The sequence below is a fragment of the Aspergillus undulatus genome (assembly GCF_047715775.1).
Source record: "Aspergillus undulatus strain CBS 261.88 unplaced genomic scaffold BDV17scaffold_37, whole genome shotgun sequence".
Taxonomy (NCBI): Eukaryota; Fungi; Ascomycota; class Eurotiomycetes; order Eurotiales; family Aspergillaceae; genus Aspergillus; species Aspergillus undulatus.
The window spans coordinates 31127-52594 of NW_027396641.1; the positions used below are offsets into that span (position 1 = coordinate 31127).

Here is a 21468-nt window from a genome sequence, read left to right on the forward strand (position 1 = left end):
CTCTATCTGGAGAGTAATCTCTGAACATCCACACTGTCTTATTCTGTTCATTGAAGACACGTTCATCCATTTCTCGATCTTGATATTGCCTCACTTTTCCCTCAACTACTTTGTCTCTGCAGTTCGTCATCGAATTTGTTGACTGGCAGATAGCTGCAATTAGACTTGCCGTTACGACGCAGCAAACGGGCGAGAAGCCCGAGCTGACAATCGATCGAATACCTTTGACGTCTGCAACTTTGGCGGCCCCTTACAATCTAGATCCTCGTTGTCTTTTTTAGCCTCTCTCCATCGTTCATCAATTCTTCGCAATGGCCGACTTCAACACCTTGTACCAGAACGGTCTTTACCTCTCGCCTGGCGAGCAGGACCTCCTCCTAGCCGCTCTTTCCTCCAACAATCCGCCCTCCAACCAGAAGTCCAACGGACAGAAGCCGAAATCTGGATCAAATCCTAACGACACCCCCGGTCAAGCGTCGACCGGAAGCTTCAGTGCCTCTCCGGCTTTCGATGGGAATCACCAGTTCGACAACCTCAACTACGATGAAAGCCCCTTCCTCGACTTCAACCCCGAACTCGAATGGGACTTTCCCGGATCGGAGGAGAATCTGATTGGCGACCTTCCTGGCAGTGCGCCATCGGAGGAGTACGAGGTCGGTGAGAAACGGTCCTCCGAGGGTAGTAGTGACGTGTCTGGAAAGAAGCGGAGGGAGAGTGACGATAAGAGCGATGACAAGGCGTCAAAGAAACCAGGAAGGAAGCCTTTGACGTCAGAACCGACATCGGTATGTATAGATGATGATTGATGCGGGCTAATTCGCTGACGTTTCGTAGAAACGCAAGGCACAAAACCGCGCAGCTCAGCGGGCATTCCGGGAGCGCAAGGAGAAGCATTTGAAGGATCTGGAGACGAAGGTCGACGAGCTGCAAAAGGCATCTGATGACGCCAACCAGGAAAACGGCCTGCTTAAAGCTCAGGTAGAGCGTCTACAGGTCGAACTTCGAGAATACCGCAAGCGTCTTTCCTGGGTGACGCAGGGCAACGCCCTCTCAGCCATCAATTCGTATCCTGGTAACACTAACCGCATGTCTGGGCTCAACAACAACGAGTTCATGTTTGACTTCCCCAAGTTCGGCGATCTACCTGGTGTCCGTATCTTTGACGCCAACCGGGCCAAGAGCAACCAAAACAAGCCAAAGAACGACATTCCTGGTGTTCTCAGACACCCTGGTCTGCAGACCAGTAGTGGTAGGACTGCCAACACCGCTTCTCCCAAAGACGCTGCACGCAAGTCTGCCACCGCATCTCCGATCACCACAAATGCTTCTTCGAACCAAACCCCCAACTACTCAACCTACAACTACCAACGGCAATCTGGCCAAGGGCACGATACGTTAAACTCCGATTCCCCCTCGTCTTCGTCAGACTCACATCAATTCCTCTCGTCCAATGGCACATCTCCGGAGCCTAGCGTGAAGTCACCCGAAAACAAAACCCAAGACTCTCACGATGCACACGCTTGCTCTATCGATGGTGAGAAGTCCTTCTGCGCGCAGCTTGGATTAGCGTGCGGCAACATCGACAACCCCGTCCCAGCTGTCAGACACCGGAGTGAAAGCGCTACAAATACACCCCATGAACCACAAGGCACAGAGAACATTCCGGGCATTGACTTTATGGCTCAGCAAAACGGCGGCCAGTTTGACCCACTTCTGTTTGGAGACTGGCGGGAGCCTCAAGATGCAGTCCTGTCCCAGGATTTTAATACCTTCTTTGACGATGCATTCCCCTTGCCTGATCTGGGCAGCCCGTCCCACAACCTCACCGAAGCCGGCATTCACACGCAACAACCGAAGAAGAGTATACTCGAGCAGATGGATAACAAGATGGACGAAGAAGTTGTTCCTGGCGAAGACAAAACCCAGATGCTGTCGTGCACCAAGATTTGGTATGATCTACTGTTCACCTCTCACGCTGCGTTCCTGCTAACTCGTTTTAGGGACCGTTTGCAATCCATGGAGAAGTTCCGCAACGGCGAAATCGACGTCGACAACCTGTGCTCAGAGCTGCGTACAAAGGCTCGATGCTCTGAGGGCGGTGTAGTCGTGAACCAGTCGGACGTGGATGATATCATTGGCCGCGTATGATTTGCCTCAAGTCATATGCAATTGAATCGTCTATTTTCACTTCGAGCACAATACCCACGATATGATACAGCAATGACATTTGGAGTAAATGGGATATGACACTATCAGCTTTGTTTCTATTTGCAATGGAATATGGGAATGCACAATCGCAAGCAACTCTTGGTGCGAATTTACGATTTATGGAGACTTGAATTTGCCACTTTTTATGCTTACCCTCTCTTTTCTGTTCTACATTACACGGCAAGGCGAACGGGCGGTTACTCACGTGCAATCGAGCCGAAACCTCTGTACATCAAACGCATATCATGTCGACTCGACTCGACTTGAACCTTCCAATCAATCGAATCATACGGACGGAACCGGAGTATTCGGACTCGGTCATGGATACATGAAAATTCAACAGGATGGCGCCTCGAGTTATGCGTTCGTTATATGATGCATTTACTTACTAACATCAACTTGTTCACGTGTTCACATTCATTGGCTTGGGCTTTGGCAGTCGATATTACGCTTCGCTTCCCTTACCTTCTTGATATGCTTGTATTTACATACGATGTAGTCATTCTTCTTGACTTGATCCAGACAGATACTGTGCTCGTATATTTACTTGGCTGCAAGTGTATATTCTCTGAGCAAGTTAATTATCAGATATCTCTCAACTCCTTGATTACCAGACTATGTAGTCGTACGCATTACCCGATTACTCTACTTCTGAAGCAAATGGGCTTCATGATTAAAAGTACTGGTATTTAGTCCTAATAGAGACGGACTATAAAAGCACTGTAAAGTCCAAAACATATAACATGGGGTAATGAAGAATCAGCCCCTTACAACAGGACTATCCTCTCCATCGGAAAAGTTTTCCCCAGCCCTAGCTAAACCCCAGTCGTTCGTTCTTCCGTCCGGCAACCCCACATTACTATACTCTTACCTTACTCCGGACAAGGATGATAATAAACACTTAGATAAACACCCGTCTTCTCCGAGTACGTAAATGAGATCCAGAAGACGCGGTTGGTCGTCTTGGCGAGGTCGGAGTCGGGGCTAGACAGTGAGTTAACCGCGTGTTAGCAATTGAGAGAGAGGATAAGAGAGAGAAGAGAGAGCTCATCAAGCCTTATCGAAAGACGACAAGACAGACTTAAGAGAAGAGAAAAATGTAACGAGAAAAGAGAAGGAGAACATACAAATACCCCTGCACCGTCCTTGGAAATTCAGCTGCAAGCTCCTTCCAACCCAGCAACTCAAAATACCTCTGGATCTTCCCAACACAAACCGCATCATTAAGCCCCTGAAGCGGGAAATAAGGCTTCGCAATGGGCAAATCATGCCCCGGAACCATCTCATAATTCCAGAGCATAGGCGCCACCCCCTCCGGAACCTGATGCGCGTCCTTAGGCAGATCGCGCTTCCCGCAGTTCTTCAGGTCGATGATGTCCCAGAGCGCGGTGAGGTGTTTGAGGCCTTCCTGATGCGCAGGAGAATTTGCGCGGCCGCCGCAAGTCCAGAGTTCGGCGAGTTTAGTCTTGTCAGGGACGTCCATGACGAATGAGTAAAATTTTAGACGAGAACTTGAGGGGGTTATGTAGTCCCATGCCCAGAGGTTATGGAAGCCCCAGCCTGAGCACTCGGTCATGTATTCTGATATGACGGTCCAGGGCTTAACGGCGTCCATGACGCCCGAGCGCTGCAGGTCGGTCACTTCCTCGGTGAGTTGGGTTTTGATGTCTTTGCCTTTTTCATTCCCAGGGTCGGCGAGGTGGGCCTTCAATCCGGGGTACGAGTACCCCTTTACCACGACACCAGAGTCCTTAAGGTCGAAGCCGAAGGCATGTTGTGTTTTGATCTTGGCGCCGCCGGGGACAGCGGTGGGGAGTTTGTTCTGCTCTTCGCGGGAGAGGGTATGTCTCGGTGTGAAGTAGGCGAAGAGAGTTGGGTCGAAGCCCTTCAACCCTGATCTCGACAGGTGAGAAAGCATCTCAGCTGGTGGGCCCTGATTGAAGGGGTCCTTCTCCGTGCCGGAGAAGGAATTCGCAGGCTCTGTGCAGATCCGGACAGTCGGGTGTCCGCCTTTTGCTTGGTAGTTGACGCTGAATTCGACCGGGAGGCCGGAGACTGTTATTGTGGAGTGCCATGCTGTCGGGTATGGGCCCAGCCGAGGAATCAGTTGGTTTTGGAAGAAGGTTAGGTAGGTGTACTGTTGCTCGAGGGTGTAGCCGGAAGAGGAGAGCATCTTGGATAGCAAGGGCCCGGTCTTGGTCCACCATTGAGACTGGTAGTTGTTTGGGAAGGTTAGATACGTGTTCAGCACGTGGAAGGGCGACAAGGCATTGTCAGCGTCGGCGACCATTCTGCTGGCTTGTTGGAGATAGTAGGGTCGGATCCTGGAGACTGCGAGGAAAGAGAGATACGGACGACGAAGAAGGCAGGGCCCGACTGCGTTAAGCCTGGGAGAGTCCCACAGATATGGCTTTGGATTCCGATCGATGCTATTTGTTCTCATGATCCCAGGCTTTGTTAACCAGGCCAGGCCCGGTGCTGTGCACCTGCAGATGAGACATGTTGATTGGTTGCCAACAAGTCCTGTTCAGGGCTCGAGGAAGCGACAGGCTACACCAGCCCTAAACACGATACTACCTACTATCCTCTTCAGCTGAATGCGAATGCCACGTCAAGAAGAAGAAATTATCGAACAGCGCTGAGGCAGCAGCATGCTCATCGACCCGGACAGGATGATTGCTGTCACCCAGCCAAGTTCGTAAAAGCAGACTTTGCCGACTTCGTGTCTTGCTTATTGGACAGTACAGGCTCTGCTGTGCTACATCGGACCTCCAGGAACAGACTGATTGGAGTAAATGCGACATTCGGAGCCGTGTGATCACGATCACAACGATACACTCAAGTCCAGAAGCAGGGGTGCAGCGGGGGTGCAGCAGGTGTCGTACAACGCTGAATCGCAGACACAAGGTCACCCAGCCTTTCGTCTGATATTGTCTTACCGTGATGCGTCTCGTCATAAGGGCCTTGACGACAAATCCTAGTCTTGAAGAAAACAGTGCACTTTAGGCACCGCCGCCCCAAAGCCAAGGCTCGTGTTCGGGAGTTTTGTAGTAGTAGCAAAGCACATAAGCAAGCACGCCGTCCGGTTTTATCAAACCCAATTGAAACTCGTTGCACGCTTTGAATGCTTCAGTTCCCTATATCAACCTTGCATGTTCGTGTGTCGTCTATGCAGCTTCAATAGCCGAGCTCGATAGACGCCTGGCATTACTCTGCGATGCCCAGGGTTTTCCTTTTCGTTGTAGGCTGGTAAAAGCCCTGTAGATCGGACAGTATTCGTCTGCCCAGAAGAAGTTTTGTTTCCGCCGAATAGCATGTAATGTTGTTGTCGGCCCCAGCATAGGTCAATTTAGGCGTACAAGTAAGTTAGAGAAAAGCAGGAAGGCCATCATCTTACATTCAAAAGCCTACAAACCTATCTATCCCCCGATCCCTTGACCACATAATTCAATATCTCCTGCGCCCCCTTGTTGGAGAATCAGAGGATCCGACGCTGACGTTTAAAAATAATAGGAATCATAGGAGGGGTAGGTGTATTCGCTGTTCGCATCCAGCCCCTTCGGCAAGAGCCCATGAGCATGAAAAGTCAGGATGATCAACATATATACGCCTATTCCTCGTCGATGGCCGGGATTAGTACTAGCAGTATAATCAGGTGAACGTAGATTATTTTATTACACACGAATGAGTTAAGCTACTGAAGCTGTGTGATTGAATATAACACATCACAGGACATGGACCGCGAGGTAAAATGTAAGTAAAGACCAAGGGCGGCCGAGAAGAAGTAGGTAAATTGACACTGAAGCGAAGAGGGAATACAAGGAAGATAGGAACTAGAGACAAAAAAGAACAGGCTAATAATTCAAAATCATGGCCTAGGCGTCGCCAGATGCCGCTGGCTTGTCACCGGACGTTGACGGCGCAGAATCCGACGGGACGGACTTGTTGAACCCGCCGCGACCACCGCCTCGTCCGCCGCGTCCACGGTCACCGCGCCCACGGCCGCCGCCTCGGCCTCCGAAGCCTCGTCCGCGCCCGGTCTCGCTGTCGCTAGCTCCTCCACTCTGGTACCCTCCGCGTTGTGATGTGTTGCTACCGCCTCGATTGCTGCTCTGCCATGTGCCGGCGTTCCCCCGGTGGCTGCCACGGTCCTCGAAGAACTTGACGTTGGGCTTTCGGGGTTGGCCGGGAGGAGTGGACTTCTTGTTCTCAGCGGGAAGACGGTCAAGAGCAGCCTTGGCTTCCTCTACATTGGCAAACGTAGCAACGTGGTTGTACTTGCCCCATTTCTCCACCTTGATTAGCTTAGCCTTGTCCTCCTCGCTGAAGAGCTCCCGCACGTCCTTCTCGTTGTCAACGTTCGAGACAAACAGGGCGTTGCTCTGCTTTCGTTCTGTCTTTGGCGCGGGGAATTCGCCTTGCTTCTCAGGGTGTGCGGAGCCGTTGGCCTCGAGAGTGGTCGAAGCTTCAGCGGGCTCTGCAGACTGCGAAGCAGCCGGCTGTGGGGTTACAGACTTAGGGATGACTGGGGCAGGAGAGGTGCGAGCGGCAGCGGCGGGTCCCTTCTGCGCGGGCTGCTGAGCAGGGGGCGCTGCGCGAGTGGGAATAGCCTGAGCTTGACCAAACTGAGGAGTAGCAACACTAGGACGAGCGGCGGGGACAGGCGAGGGTACGTTGACGGGAGCGCTGGTGGCGATTTGAGGCTGGGGAGCTCCGGAGGGCTTGCCGGTACGGTGGGCAAAGTTGAATCCCTGTGCGCGCATTTCCGTGCCAATACGTCCAGACTCGATCTCGAGTACCAAGAAGCCGAAAGCGGCATCCGCCAGGTTGAAGTTCCACATGTTCTTGAAAGCGCTTTCATCGACTTGGCCGCTAGCACTACCAGGATTGCTAGGTCCACCGAAGGGGTTTCCGCCATTCGCCACCGACGGCATCTTCTCGACAACACTTAGGGCGTTTTCAAGAAGCGTCTTCTGAGCGTCGTTCTGAGAAATGGCGGACTCGACCTCACCCCGAACAGTTTCCCATACGTCGTTGAAAGAAGCCTTGGAAGCGGCGAGCTTGCCCCGGTAGTGGTCGAGCGAGGGGTTGACGGAGAACTCGTTGTAGGACGAGCCGTAGCGGAAGTGAAGTCCGGCGGAGACGGAGAAATCGGCCTTGAGAGTTACGGAAAGCTGGTTCAACATACCTTCACGAGCGGGCGAGGCATGCGTAACGAAGATTCGGGTTTCCGATGGGTCGTACACACGATTGGCAGTGTCAATCAGCTCACCCATCTGCAGCAGAGTCGTCCACATAGTTCCCTGGCCTCCAGCAATAGTCGTCTTGCCCTCGCCATTGTCGAATAGCTTGTGCATCACCACTGCACCTCCCAATCCAAGCAGACGCAGCTTAACACCACCAATGTCCAGCAACCGTGAGTTGGCCTCATCGATGATGTGTAGCTTGTCAACCTTGTATTCACCGGATCGGAATTTCTCCAGCACCCTAACATCTTCACAAGCACCCCATACAGTGTATACAGGAACGTCGAGTGTCAGCTGCTTGTTCAGCAGTTGGGGAAGCTCTGAAAGGGGTAATTGTTCTGGTGGGAACCGGGACTTGATCGACTGCTGGGGCGGGGTCTGAGCAATTGCGCGCTTAATGCCTTCCGGTAGCAGAGGCGAGTATTGAGCGACGTGCTTAAGGGTCCTGTAGTGGTAGAGACCTTGTTAGCGAGCCGAACCAATTATATCAAGGCTATCATGCGCAGCCCGCCGAAGGTTGTTGTGGCCCTTTTCGGTACTCACTTGTCCGCAATCCGCTCCAGCGAAGTATCGTCGTAGAAACCAAAGTCACCGGTGTGGATAATGTGGTCTGCGCGGGCTTGTCTGGCCAACTCATTGAGAGACTTCAGGTTTCCTGTAGGCGAAAAAAAGTAGATACAGCTACGTTAGCCTATGCACTTATCCGATTCCCGTCGAGATGGGCCTTCGGAGCGATCTCCGCAGGAACATACCTCGCACATCTGCAATACACAGCACTCTTACGGGCCCATTCTGGATAATTCGTCCGTTGTTGGGGAGTAGAGGGGCAGCTCCAGGGACTGGACCGGCGGCGCCATTGGGGAGCGGGTAGCCTTGCGGAGTGAAGTTGTGAGGGGGACGGGGCTACACCAAGACGCGAGAGGTTAGCATCATCATCTAAAATAAGATAAGAGATGTTTGGCGCGCGCTTGACATCTCCGACGCGTGAGTATCAAAGGGTGGGAGAATGACGTTGGCCAGCGAAGCTCCCACTCGACGGGGTCGGGGGTGTTCGGAGGCGACAATAACAGAGGGGTGCACTCACAGAAGCCATGGGGAGGATCAAGGTAAACAGCCAAGAAAACGGGTGAAGAAGAGGACAAAGAGATGAAAAGCAAGTAAGAAGAGAAGGAGTGACGAGGGAGACACGAGCGTCAGTTGGTGAGGAGGAGCAACAGCAAAAAAGCAGCGGACTGGAACTCAGGCTGGGAAGCTGCGATTATGTAAGCCAGGGGTCTACAACTTCACTACAGCACTATACGCTTCATGACAATGAGGAGTATAGGATGAATTAGTGTGTTTTCGTCACTGCTTGTTAATTATATACTAGCTGTGTAGATTCAGAGCTCGATTCTCCTGTAAATGTTCGACTTCCCTATACCACTATAGGTCCTCTCTTTCACTACTTGCCCCCTCAAGCTTTCGCGCCACCGCATTTTGTAACGATTTGGGCCCCTGCAACGCCATCAAAGCAAAATGCCCACCAACTGTCGGTCGCGCACGACACAAGACAGGTACTCCAGGCTCACCGCCCTTGGCGGATGTGGCGACGTAACGATCGGAAAATGGCCAACCGTGTTTGCCGTTCGACATGAACGCCCATAGATCGTCGATGAACTCGCTGCGAGTATTTGTGTCGTCGAACGTGCCGGCCAGCCACATGTTCCAGTCAGACTTGGCCCAGTCCTGTCGGTTATCCAAGGGGACGCCGTAATCACCCCGGACATCATGAAAGAAGGTATCTCCCATTTGGTAGGCTTCTTCTGGGAAGGTTCCGAGATCGAGGAGCACGTCTGGGTAGAGGTTGTAGGGTGTCTTCCAAGAGTTCGGTTCGTCGGGGTATTGCAGGACGAAGTGTGACTTTGACTCGTCGGTCCCTAGACCCTGGGTGAAAAAGAGGTCGGCGTGCTCTTCGCCGATTCGAGAGTAGTTGCTGAGTCCGCTTAGCTCCCCGAATGCCTTGAGGCCCACCGCTGCTTTAATGGCGAGGTTTGTCTCGTTGGCAAGAGGACCCGCGGCGTCATTCGAAGATAGCTGAAGCGCAATGTCGATACTGTTTTCGACCAGATAGTCTGCATATTTTCTCAGAATGTCCATGTACTGGTCTGCCCAGGCTGTATCATCCGTTGCCCTCACGTATGCCAGCACGAGGACCAGAAGATTGCCGCACTCCTCAATGGGCATCGGCTCTGCATTTTGGTCATCGTGACCAGTAGCATTGGGATAGTGGGATCCCATGTCGTGAATAGTATATGGCAGATGCCAGCGGTCAGCGGCCAGATAGCGCATCATTGGTTCCAGGAGAAGGCGGATATAGTCTGGGTCCGCAACATAGTAAATTGGGAATGCAGGCATAATCACATCGACCGTATTGAGATTCCCGTTACTGGAAAGTTCCTTGACAAAGGCCAATACGTCTTTTGTGTCCAGTGAGTCGTTGGGTATAGTCAGATCAATTCCACCCCAAGCCTGACGAGCCGAAAGCGTCACGATATCGGCATATTTGTTGCCTCCCGCAAGAGCCGCTTGAATGGTCATTTCAGCATCGACAATCTTTGACTCGAGAACCGCAGCAGGGTAGTCATCAAAGAAATGCGATAACGCCTTATGAGTATCCGGGTACTCTGCCCTGTAATATCCAGTATACGGCTTCCCGAGATAGTTGATGGCCTCCTCCCTCACATATCCAATAGCAAAATGTGCGGATTGCTCTCCACTAACGGTTCCAAGATCATGAGATAACGCAACGATCCCACCAGGTGCCCATGTATCATTGTTACTGGTTAGTTTACCGTGGTTGACGAACTGTGCGCGCACCTCCCCGCGCTTTCCTGAAGAATAAGTAATCCTTGACTGGGACTTGTCGCGCGACGAAAGAATTGCTTCGCCCCAGGTCGCCATATCACTGTTCTCTGCATAAGGCACAGCGTTGTCTACTCCGATGGCGTATGCTAAGATGTCGTCTTGGCGATGGAAATTGGAAACGGCATGCTGCGGATTTCCAGCCCACCTGCCGTCGATGCTGGTGAATATCTGTATTCTGTCCTCATCAGCATTACAAGCTGTCACAGTCAAGTAACCTGTATCAACGATTAGCTCTGCCCGAAGCACCACTTAGATCGAAAGAAGCCTACTGAAGGGAAGAGACTGCCGCAAATAGTTGGACGGGGATATCGGAGAGAAGAAGTCCAACATAAAGATCACCGACCCAGCGGTAAGCGTAAATATCGAGTGAGTCGCAGTATACTCGGCGGTGCGCACGGTAGCAGGGCGGATCTTGGTTCCCGGATTGGTGATGCCCATCAGACTGTATGCCTGGTTATCAACCCGCGCCATAACAGACCAGGTCAGATTCTGACCAGCCCAGAATTGGGACTCGGCGAAGGGCAAGGCCTGCACTTGGTCGCTGGGCATCCATGTAGACAGATACGGGCTTCTGACGGCTAGCGGGTATGATGGAGGGCGCGTCGGTCGATAGTCGACGGCATCGTGCTTCTCAGGGGATAATGAAAATACTGATGTCGCGGGCAAGAGTATTGCCAGGACAGATGTCAGATAGAATTGCATGTTGGTTGAAGCTAGACATTTGGCCAGACTCGGAGGACCTGGGGTGTTATAAGTGGAGGAGGGGGTTGATGTCGATCGTGCTTAGCATCAGCCATGTTTCGTCATCACGGTAGTTCTGTCGGTCGAGATGAAACAGCTGATCAAGCAACCGAGGACGGCCATCATTCTGGGCAAAAGACCCGAAGTTCGATTGAGCATAGACTAGATGCGAGATGGGCGCCTTTGCGGTGTCCTTAATGGTGCGGAGGATGGGAGAATGCGGGGAGTACGATAGAGGACGGGAGAGAGTGGATATAAATAAACGCCGCTATCCCGTGTTTCTCTGGTTCTGACGCCAAACGCGCTTTGAGACAAGATTCTCCGTCTCTTAGATCTGATTTCCCGGCGCCTATATGGGTACAAGCATTGCGAGTCTTATGTCTTCACTTATTGCACTTGTAGTTGAAATAATCAAGGGTACAATGGATGATACCGGGTGCTGCCTCAGGCTACAATGTGACCATGGTCGTCATCGCCAGCTCCCCCGAGTTTGTCAACCTTCCAAAATTTCTCCAATCTGAGGAACCGCCTTGTTTATCCTTTGATTACTGAGGATGGCCTCTTCTTGCACGAGACTGAAGCCGAGCAGCCGTGAGTCAGGCCAGGAACAGGCAGCACAGACCGCCCGCGGCTACTTTCGCTGCCTAGGTCTCTGTTGTACTTAGGCAGCCTTGAGCCTCCTCAGTCCTCGACACTCCTCCCTAGGTTATCCTTCATAATTTTTGATACCATATACCATGTACCGATGGCATGAATCCGGTTGTCGACGACCTGATGTATCTGCAGCAAGCGGCCTTCCTTGTTGCAGCTATTGCTTCGCGATCCCCCTCTTTGTAGACCATGTCGCCACCCCGCAGTCAATACCTCAGCTCCAAGATCGGACGCGGATGAACCTGAAATGGCCGTCTGCCGTTACTTACAGCAACTGGGATAAGGAGAACAAGGACCAGGAGCTTCAGGATGACTGGGATATTGTTGATGCCCCTTCATCAGAGACTCGGAAACCGTTGTTACCAGAGCTTCCGTTCGAAGACAGTATACGCCTTTTGCGACTGGAGCCTGGCAGAGACGGCGAGCCCCTCCACGCTGACTTGGAGACTGTGAACATCAACCAAATACCCCTTCCGCTGTACGAAGCTCTATCGTATACCGCCGTTGATGACTCCGCTGACTCGTCCGAACCTTGCCCGGTATTCATAGGCAACTATTGGGATGTCGCACATGTGTCAAGCAACTGCGGAAAAGCTCTCCGACGGCTAAGACGCCACAAGGGAGATAGATTCCTTTGGGTGGACGCCCTGTGCATCGATCATGCAAACCCGGAGGAGAAAAATGCCCAAGTTCATATTCTCCGCGAGATTTACTCGAGGGCGACCAAAGTATTGGCCTACGTAGGCGATGAGCAACCAGAGTTTGCCCCAGCGTTAAGCTTCCTCCGGGAAATTACGACATATCAGCCAACACTCGACAAGCCGGTGGCCTTGGACGAAGTTACTCGGAGCAGTCTGTCGACGTTGCTTAAACAGCCGTACTTCTCCAGAATATGGGTGCTTCAAGAAACGCTCATGGCACGGGAGCTGGAGATAGTCTGTGGCGAGGTCTCTGCGCGCTGGCCCAAGCGTCTGTTTAGCGAGGCTTGCTCTGACGGGATACCGTCATGGTTGTTCAGAGACTCGAAATGGTATGCGTTCACCGGCAGCGACTTGCTAAACGCTCTGGTGAATGCGTCGCCGTACCAAAGCACTGATCCGAGAGACAAAGTGTTTGCGGTCCTCGGCTTGATGGGCGAGAAGTTCATTCGTCCGGACTACCGACTCCCCATTGAGAGCATATATACTGGCATTGCAGCATACTTTATCAAATTCTGGCACACAATGGACATTTTTGCACTGGGAGGACAGAACACCAGGGTCTTTGACCTCCCATCTTGGGTGCCTGACTGGTCCCAGAACTTGTCATTACCATCAATGGACACCTTTTCACGGCAAAGCAGCAAAAATGACACAGATGACTTCTTACTAGAGAATGCTATACGGATCAAGTTTAGTGGCGTCAATGCTGATGACTGCTATATCGAAGTGAGCTCAGCTACAGGAGCAATCCGGCTAAGAGGTTTCAAGATGTGTGAGGTATCAGGAAACCTAACTCAGTTTCGGGACTATACCCACGTTGAACTACCATCAAGTCCCAGTGGCTCTTTTGTCATTTCAATCCCACACCAAAACTATACCATTGGGGGAAGCGACGGTTTGTTTCTCTTGAGAGGGTATGAATACCCGGTTATTCTGAGAGAGGGAAAAGCCCGGGGCACTTATACTCTGCTTTCGGCATGCGTTCTCTCAATACGCTCCCCTACGTCGAAACTCGTCGTCCCATGGTACCAGAGGCAAGGGCATCTGGGTCCTACAAAACAACTTACCGTCTCGCCACTGACCCCGGAGGATGACAACGCTCTCCAACGGATGTATTCGCGGTTAGATCCGTCCCCAGTCCCCGAAATCCCCGCCGCAACTATTCGGACCAGGGTTCTGAACTTCCTAATGCTCTCCCATGCCATCATCAACCGGATGGAAAAATGGCTACGAGTGGACTGGTTCAAGTATAACCAAGAGCTCGGCTGGATGTTCCGCGACCAATCAGCCATCTGGCAATTTCTGCTCGAAGTCAATCAATTAGACGCAGAAGAACGAACAGGTGAGGATAAGATAAACTACAGCAGACCAGCCTCGGCCATGGCCAAGCATTCCGGAACTGAGTACCTATCCACGTATACCTGGGATCTATCTCGATTCTGTTGGTCTTTCCTTCAACCGACGAATTCAGCGCAAGCGGCACAGAAGCTTCAATGGTCTCCAATGGTCGACAAACTCCGCGCCCATCTACCAGAAATCAGAAAATGGGCACAGGTCACCGAACAACTTCTAGGTGTTTTCGAATACACCTCAAACTTACTTGGTGAAGCCTGGCAGTCCGGTCCCGGAGGATTTCCCGGTCTGCATCTTCCAACCAAATGGGCCAGTAATTACGAGCGATTCATCGAAGTCTCAGGACCGATGTTGCAGTTGCAGTTGCAACAGGGAACGCAGCAGACACAAAGGCCCCATCTCGATCTGGATTGCCTATGGAGCATGGCTGAGTTCGAGAGCCAGTTGCGCGCGCGCGAAGACATTTGGGCTCTTAGGGCTCCCGATGAGATGCATTCCGGTGATACAAACATTGAATCCCATGCGCTGTTGCATTACCTCGGGCTAGATTTGTCTACTGAGCTGGTGGTTAATATTGTGTAGCCTGCAAGCTAATGAAAACTCCGTTTCCGCTGTCGATTCTTCGGATTGAGTCGAGCTTGAGCTTGAGCTTGAGCTACCGTCCTAGCTTAGACTGATAATGTCATTTATAATATGGAATAGCTCGACTAGAGGACTCGGGAGGAGAATGAACCTCCCTCCTTCATGATTAACCAAAATTCCCCCTCACCCCGTCCACAGAACAGAAACTCACCAGGAGTAGACTCCCCCAATCACATTTACCTTAGGTACCCATAGCAATGTAAGCCCTCAACCTGCGGCTCAACAACTATATGATCCCAGACGCACAGCGCCACATTGCACTTGTCGAAGCAGGCCGAGATCTGGGCGCGCGGGGAGGGGTCAATGCGGCCATGTTTGGTCTCAGTCGAAGTAGTAACTATACTGGCCATGGTTATGGCCAGATCCCTTGCCTTCAACCTACTAGACAAAGCAACGGCCAACTTGCACCGAAACATCAACACGAGGAGCATATGTATGCCATTCCATGTAGAGCTGCTTACTATCTAATCGTGCTTTTGCTAATCTATACGATCCAAAAGCTCTATTCCAATGTCTAGCCGGTACAAGCGGCAGGAAGAACATAAAACACCAACACCTAAACAAGTCAGTATTTGAATATAAAGATATTAGTATTATAAAAAGGCCTTATTAACTATCTCAAGTATTATATAAGGCAACTTTCTAATTTACCTGTATTATTAAGTACTTAATTATCATCTAGAAACCTATCCTAGTCACCCTTTAACATGTACTGCGTTCTATATGAATTATACTTTGGTTTGACTAAGTACATACGACCACAGGGTGTGGAGAACAGGGCTTCCCGTCCGCTCAGCCGTACTTAAGCCACACGCCGGCTGGTTAGTAGTATGGTGGGTGACCACATGCGAATCCCAGCTGTTGTATGTTTTTTGTCGTTTTTATTTTTTTTTATACTTACTACTTTTTCACAGAGAGCAAGACTTCCCGTCCGCTTAGCCGTACTTGAGCCACACGCCGGCTGGTTAGTAGTATGGTGGGTGACCACATGCGAATCCCAGCTGTTGTATGTTTTTTGTCTTTTTTTATTTGTCTTTCATATAAAGGTTCATGGCTGCGAGTCCCGCTATCCCTTGCCGCTGTTCCGAGCTAGGGTACCAAATCTGGGAAGTTCGCAGCGCCGCGTTGACAAGGATATCGTCAGAGGCGTCTTGCTTAATGGCACAACTGTTCTTGTATTAAGCTCAATGGAGGGATGGGCACTGTCTAGTTGCTCGTTCGTCCTGAGAGTAATCTAAAAGAAGTTCTTTAATGTTGTTGTTGACAGGTGATCTCATGAAGCTATGCCACTTTCCTTGAGAAGATATAACGAAGCGCAAAAGAATACAAAGCCAATATCTGATTTCTGCTTACGTGAAAAAGTTTGATGACGAAGAGATCTGTATAACGAGTTCGAGCATGAGCAGCCAATCGCTTGTTGAGGCTGTGACTGCGCATAAGTGGATGAAAAGTCGGTCTTGGAGGCCGAAGACGCGGGCGAAGAAGAATACCGCGGACAGTCTGTGGACTGCGACGGAGCCGCCTACGGATAGGGTTGCGACGTAGATATTGAGCGCCTCGGGTGAGGTGGTGCGGGTTTATAGAGGCGATGGCGGCGCTGCGGTAGCCAAGGCCGGTGGCTCGCCAGGGGAAGACAAAGAGGAGGGTGGTGAGTTCGAAGACCTGGACATCGACTGTGTTAGGCTACTGCCTAAGCAGTGATGGACAATGGGATTAACATGCCAAGGAGATTATGGCCTGAATATATTCGCAACAGCACCTGTATATACGACTGAAATAAATCAGAATTGGAACCTCATGCTCATGCCAGCACTTCCACTTCTTATAACGCCAGAATAGATACAAAATCGACGCACCAGCAATAAACCCCCCCCAAGAAGACTACACTCAGGGATAGGAAGAAATCACGACCATGGCCGCGAGAATCAGGCAGGTGCGTATGCAAATGAGCGGCACCGCAAGCGCAGACCAACCTGTTGCTTGTAGGTTTTGGGAGTAAGCAAAGGCACTCAGGCTGTTGGAATGGTTGTAAGGGCTCGATAATCAAGAGAGGTTGAAAAAGAAGATATGTTTGGAAGATTGTGCAAGTCGAGCCAGAGCAGAAAACAGAGCCGACCAGAACCCACCTTATATCAAACATCAACCTTGGAAACTAGCCGGAGGGCTATGAAGATAGACACTAAGCCAACAAGCAAGCAAAATATATACATAAATCCCACCCTACAGCCCTAAACCTGGACCACCCACAATTTCCCTCAGAGCCAACCTCCCCCCTCCCAGTATCATATTCCTCCTGCTCTTCCTCTTCCTCTTCCTCTTCCTCTTCCTCTTCCTCTTCCTCTTCCTCTTCCTCTTCCTCTTCCTCATCATCCTCATCCTCATCCCCATCATCGAACCGAATATGGCATAACCCAAACGGGCCAACCGAGTGCGTCTCCGTCTGGACAGCCGCAAGATCAAAGTTGTAATCCGCATGCGGAGCCTGCGCGACAGGAAAATCTGGTGGGATCTCTCCGTCTTGTTCAGTCAGTACATACTTCCACACGAATGCATGGATAAGTAAAAGGTAAGATAAATAAAATAAATAGAAAGACGTACCCCGTCCCCATTCTCCCCAAGCAAAGACCAAATCGCCACAGTAACGGGATCGCCCCCCTCAACGTCACTTTCCGCGTCAAACGCACCAAGGAGGTAGTTCTCAGCCTCGAAGCTCCAGTAGATATCGAGCCATGTGTTGTTGTTGTCGGACTGCAGCGTGATCGTGCTGTTGCCGTGCGATGCCCACGACCCGCATCCTGTCCAGGAGAGTTGGGCCCCGTCGGTGATGCACTCGGCTGGTGGGGTTAGGATATTGTAGGGTGGGTAGCTGGCCCAGGACTCGTTGAATTCGTAGGCGAATATTACGCCTTGTCCGGCGATGGGATAGGGGCCGAATGTTTGGGCTTGGACTAGAGTTTGGGTTTGGGAGATGGTGAGGGTGAAGGCTGCGAGGATGGTAGGGATGGGGAGGAGTAAGGCAGTCATTGTGGGGCTTGGGGTGATTACTTTGGCAATGTAATGTTTGAGTTAGACCAAGATGAGGGAATGGTTGTCAAGTCAAGCTTCAAAAGAGGGTAAAAAGACTTGTAAATATGCAGGTATATTTGTATATCGACGTCTTCTCCACGACGGAAAAGCAAAAAAAGACACGGAGTAGTAGACACGGCAGCACGGAGCATAAAAAGTATGCGCCGGAGATATTTGCGGAGCGAAAGGCTGCATACCTAAGTATTCCTGGGAAAGAAGCTATTCACCCCGACTGGCTGCGAGTACGATGGTCAAAGTCAACCCTCGGAGTCTGTCCACCTTCAGAATCGCAGTAAGCTAATGGGCAAGCCGGTCATAGCGTGACTTGGAGGAGACGCGCTGATGAGATGCCTGCTCTTCATGCTTTAAGTTATGCCATTCCAGTGTTCCGTCGTGTGAAAGCCATCATCTTTCAACCTCATGATGCCCTGACCTCATAATCTGGCTTTCAAACCAATCGCGCGCAGGCTTTCCTCATCCGTTTGCCACGACCGTATGTAGTTTTCGGACTCTTGGGGGACAGGCTCGAGGACTGAGCTGCGGGCAAAGGCATTGGCAACCAACCGTTATCGGCCTCAAGACCACCGCAGTTGTTGGCGACAGTTTTGGCTGGTTGAGAGCCCTGTGCAATTCTGATGAGAGGAAGAGCAGGGCCAGAGGCGGGAATTTCCTGCCATAATGAGTCTGAGAGCCGTGTGGGCTCACTCTTCTCGCGCACCATTACAACCTTGCAGCAGCAGGTAGCCAACAAACTGAATGTCTTGCACTCCCAACTTACTGAGCCTCCCTTGCCGCATTTCGATGATTTAGCCCGGGGGCATGTTGTGTGGCCATCACGGGTAGCCTAAGGGCTTTTTACTGACTTAGTTCGTGCCAGGACTTTCTCTAGACAATTCCTGCACCTGTTGGCAGTAATCCCAGTGATTACTATAGGTAAAATTATACTTGCAACTTACTTTTGAGGAGCCAACCAACCTAATACACGCAAGATATCATTCTGCCTTCCATATTAGTCCTTACCCGACGATTTCCAATGAAGGTTACAACACAGAGGGTCCATTGGAGAACCTAAGCTTAGTGATCTTGCCCCGCTAGCAGCCCGGGCTCCCCGATCCCTCCATTGTTGGCGTACGCCGTAGGGTACTCCTCGGCAGGCCCGAGGATTATACTACCGAATGTAGTAGTCAAGGTCATTTCAATAACAACCCTGCATCGGGTAGCCCGGCCGATCGGCCGAGCCGGGGTGTAGGGTAGGTTTGGAGATAGGTAGGCGGGGAATATCGACTCGAACTCCAACCAGGGCTCCCTCACCTAGTAAACTGCGATAGGACCAAGATCCCGATGACTCCCCAATAACTGTACCCTGGATATCCAAGTATAAAGGGGTTGCAGAGACCCCATCGACCCCGTCTGGAGTCATTTTGCACATCAACAAGCGGCAAGACATCACCTTCGGGTCCTGATTAGCCGAACCCCTTCTTTACAAACAATACTATACCAACCCAATATGTCCTCCCTTCAGATAACCCAAATCGACGTCTACGAAGTCAACCTCCCCCACAAAGGCGGCACATACGAGCTCTCCGGCGACCGCCTCATAAAGTAAGCACAAACACGGGAATCGAAGGCTGGGGCGAAAGCACGCCCTTTCCCAATTACGTGTCCACGCACGCGCTCGGACTCCGCGCAGCAATTGCAGAGATCGCGCCGAGATTGATAGGCCGCGACCCGCGCAGGGTGGATCGGTTAAATGATGCTATGGCCGCCGCGCTTCTGAGTAACGCGTCTGCGAAGGCGGTAATTGATATTACCTGCTGGGATATCTCTGGCAAGTCCGTTGGGCTCCCCATTTGTGATCTCCTTGGTGGGAGGACGGGACATGACCTCCCTGTTATACCGGGTTTTCTGTGAAGATTGGCCGAGACCCTGTTGATAATGCGGCAAGGGTCAAGGCTGCACTGGCTGATAAGGGACTCGGCGAGGTCTTCCTGATCCATGCGAATGGGGGTATGACTGTTGATTCGGTGCTGCTGATACTCAAGTCGCTTCCCCCCGGGATTGGACATCGCCCTGGAAGCACCGAGCGCCACGTACCGGGAAACTCTATCTCTCCGGCGCCAGACCAACGTCCCCATTATTGCCGATGAGCTCGCGTCGAACGAGACCTCCATTGCACAGTTCATAGCCGACGACGCAGTCGACAGGACCAGGCTCAAGGTTTCGATACCTGGCGCTTTAACAAGGGCCTGTTGCGTACGGGATATCTGTCTGGCGACGGGGTATATCATGAGCGTTCAGGATACAAGCGGCTCGGATATTGCCTTTTGCGGCGATTGTGCATCTAGGCCAGACAGTTCCAGACAAGTATTTGGGGTGTGTGCTGGAGTATTGCGATATGTGCATTGGGAAGACGGCGGATAGGTCCTTTCAAGTAAGGGATGGGGCCCTACAGGCGCCGAATGCACCTTGATTGGGGATCACGCCCAGGTGAGAGGCTTTGGGGGACCCGGTTGCTACTTTATAAGTAGCTGTTTGGCTTCCGGAGTGAGCCAGCGGACGGAGGCCATTTGGGTACTCTACTCAGTTTAAACAAGATTGCTCGTTAAGAGTCACGGCTCTGCTGTAAACAGAATACGATACAAGACTCCTTGCGATTGCCAAAATCCATTCGTCCGATTGTCTAAATTTGCAGTACATTGCGGGGCATTGTCTCTACACAAGCATATGGATAGTGCACACTAATAATATTAAAGAATAAAGGTCTGATTCTCTTAATCTAGCTGCAAACGGCGGTTTAAATACACAGATAATAATAAGCAATCTAGCCGGAAACAGCAATTAGAAGAGACATGATTGGGAATTTGACTCGGCCTGGGATTCAGTGGAACTTTATCCATCTTGCCTATGGCCACACTGGGGATACCTTATAGGATAACTTCAACGGATAGCAGCGTTGGTGTGTAGCTTGAGGGTTGGATGTTAGAAAAGATAGTAATAGAAGCTACAATATTCAATAAGAGTAGTGGTACTTTGTAGCCCTAAAGTTCTAAAGTGCAATCAGCCGGAAGACGCAGTGTACTTAAATGCGAGAGATTTGGGCCAAAACCTACGGGGAGACCGCCCACTAGGCAAATACTCCCATTAGATCTTCCACATTCACAGATCAAGAGAACTATACAGAATCGGAAATGATGACGATTTCCCAGAAACATCGGTTTCGACCAACACCACTTCCCAACTTACTCATTATATCGATGGGCTATCCACAGTCGCTAGGTATGGAAGCCCGAAGGTTTTTCTGTCGCCACTGTTAGCGCCGTTTGCACTGGCCGGATGACTAGGGAAGGTCTTGTTAAGGGAATGGGTGGCCCCGAGGCTTTGCAGCAAGCTGTCAAGGCCGCCAACGAGGCCCGACTGACTGAAGGCAAGGGGCAGGAGGTCCCAGTTAACCCTGCTCTTTCCCCTTCTCTTGACGCCATTCCTCCCGAGTATCCTCCGATTGTGAAAGACCTTGCTTCGTACTATTTGACCTCCCGGGGGAGGAATGAACGCGCTCCTGGTCTATTTGCTGCTCGAAGTGCAGATCTCTTAGCCAATTTTGATGCCTATGCCTACAACTCACTCATCTCGCCCCGCCCTCTATTGATGATTGCTGGAGCCGAAGCCGGAACTCGATTCTTCAGTGAGGATGGTGTCGCGGCCGCAAAGGATCCCAAAGAGGCATTCATCAATAGTGGAAGGACCCATGCAGATTTGTACGACAACACTACAGAATCAGGACCTAAATTGGTGGCTTTCTTCAAGAAGAATCTCTAGGTGGAGGTATGTGAATGCGGTACGGGTCATGATATCTATTTACCATGAATGGGGGGTTAGGGAGGATGGGTATATTACACTGGCCCAGAAAGTTAGACTGGTCTTGGTTTTTTGATTTACATTTTTGCGATATTATTATG

General features: G+C 51.2%; 6 protein-coding genes across 6 annotated transcripts; 3 read left to right on the forward strand and 3 right to left on the reverse strand.

The window, feature by feature from the left end:
- Positions 1 to 221: 221 nt before the first annotated feature.
- yap1 (putative bZIP transcription factor AP-1/Yap1) lies at positions 222 to 2364 on the forward strand. Its single transcript, XM_073754211.1, has 3 exons — positions 222 to 785; positions 835 to 1949; positions 2001 to 2364. The coding sequence occupies exons 1-3, from the start codon at positions 312 to 314 to the stop codon at positions 2146 to 2148; spliced, it is 1737 nt and encodes a 578-aa protein (XP_073613846.1). The 5' UTR covers positions 222 to 311; the 3' UTR covers positions 2149 to 2364.
- Positions 2365 to 3080: 716 nt separating this feature from the next.
- Positions 3081 to 4498, reverse strand: BDV17DRAFT_282857 (aromatic prenyltransferase; the record flags this gene model as incomplete). Its single annotated transcript, XM_073760266.1, has 2 exons — positions 3081 to 3192; positions 3336 to 4498. The coding sequence occupies 2 exons, from the start codon at positions 4496 to 4498 to the stop codon at positions 3081 to 3083; spliced, it is 1275 nt and encodes a 424-aa protein (XP_073613847.1).
- Positions 4499 to 5780: 1282 nt separating this feature from the next.
- BDV17DRAFT_135430 (uncharacterized protein) lies at positions 5781 to 8814 on the reverse strand. The gene is made up of 5 exons (XM_073754209.1): positions 8539 to 8814; positions 8207 to 8357; positions 7998 to 8109; positions 5891 to 7899; positions 5781 to 5818 (listed from the first exon to the last, which is right to left on the reverse strand). The coding sequence occupies exons 1-4, from the start codon at positions 8545 to 8547 to the stop codon at positions 6084 to 6086; spliced, it is 2088 nt and encodes a 695-aa protein (XP_073613848.1). The 5' UTR covers positions 8548 to 8814; the 3' UTR covers positions 5781 to 5818; positions 5891 to 6083.
- Positions 8815 to 8838: 24 nt separating this feature from the next.
- BDV17DRAFT_267945 (putative glutaminase) lies at positions 8839 to 11298 on the reverse strand. The gene is made up of 2 exons (XM_073758414.1): positions 10628 to 11298; positions 8839 to 10573 (listed from the first exon to the last, which is right to left on the reverse strand). The coding sequence occupies exons 1-2, from the start codon at positions 11058 to 11060 to the stop codon at positions 8877 to 8879; spliced, it is 2130 nt and encodes a 709-aa protein (XP_073613849.1). The 5' UTR covers positions 11061 to 11298; the 3' UTR covers positions 8839 to 8876.
- Positions 11299 to 11593: 295 nt separating this feature from the next.
- Positions 11594 to 14854, forward strand: BDV17DRAFT_267947 (heterokaryon incompatibility protein-domain-containing protein). Its single transcript, XM_073758415.1, has one exon. The coding sequence runs from the start codon at positions 11837 to 11839 to the stop codon at positions 14384 to 14386; it is 2550 nt and encodes an 849-aa protein (XP_073613850.1). The 5' UTR covers positions 11594 to 11836; the 3' UTR covers positions 14387 to 14854.
- Positions 14855 to 19019: 4165 nt separating this feature from the next.
- BDV17DRAFT_292913 (uncharacterized protein) lies at positions 19020 to 21328 on the forward strand (the record flags this gene model as incomplete). The annotated part of the gene is made up of 2 exons (XM_073762465.1): positions 19020 to 19114; positions 20854 to 21328. 2 exons carry the CDS (start codon positions 19020 to 19022, stop codon positions 21326 to 21328), a joined length of 570 nt encoding a protein of 189 aa, XP_073613851.1.
- Between the last annotated feature and the right edge of the window lie 140 nt (positions 21329 to 21468).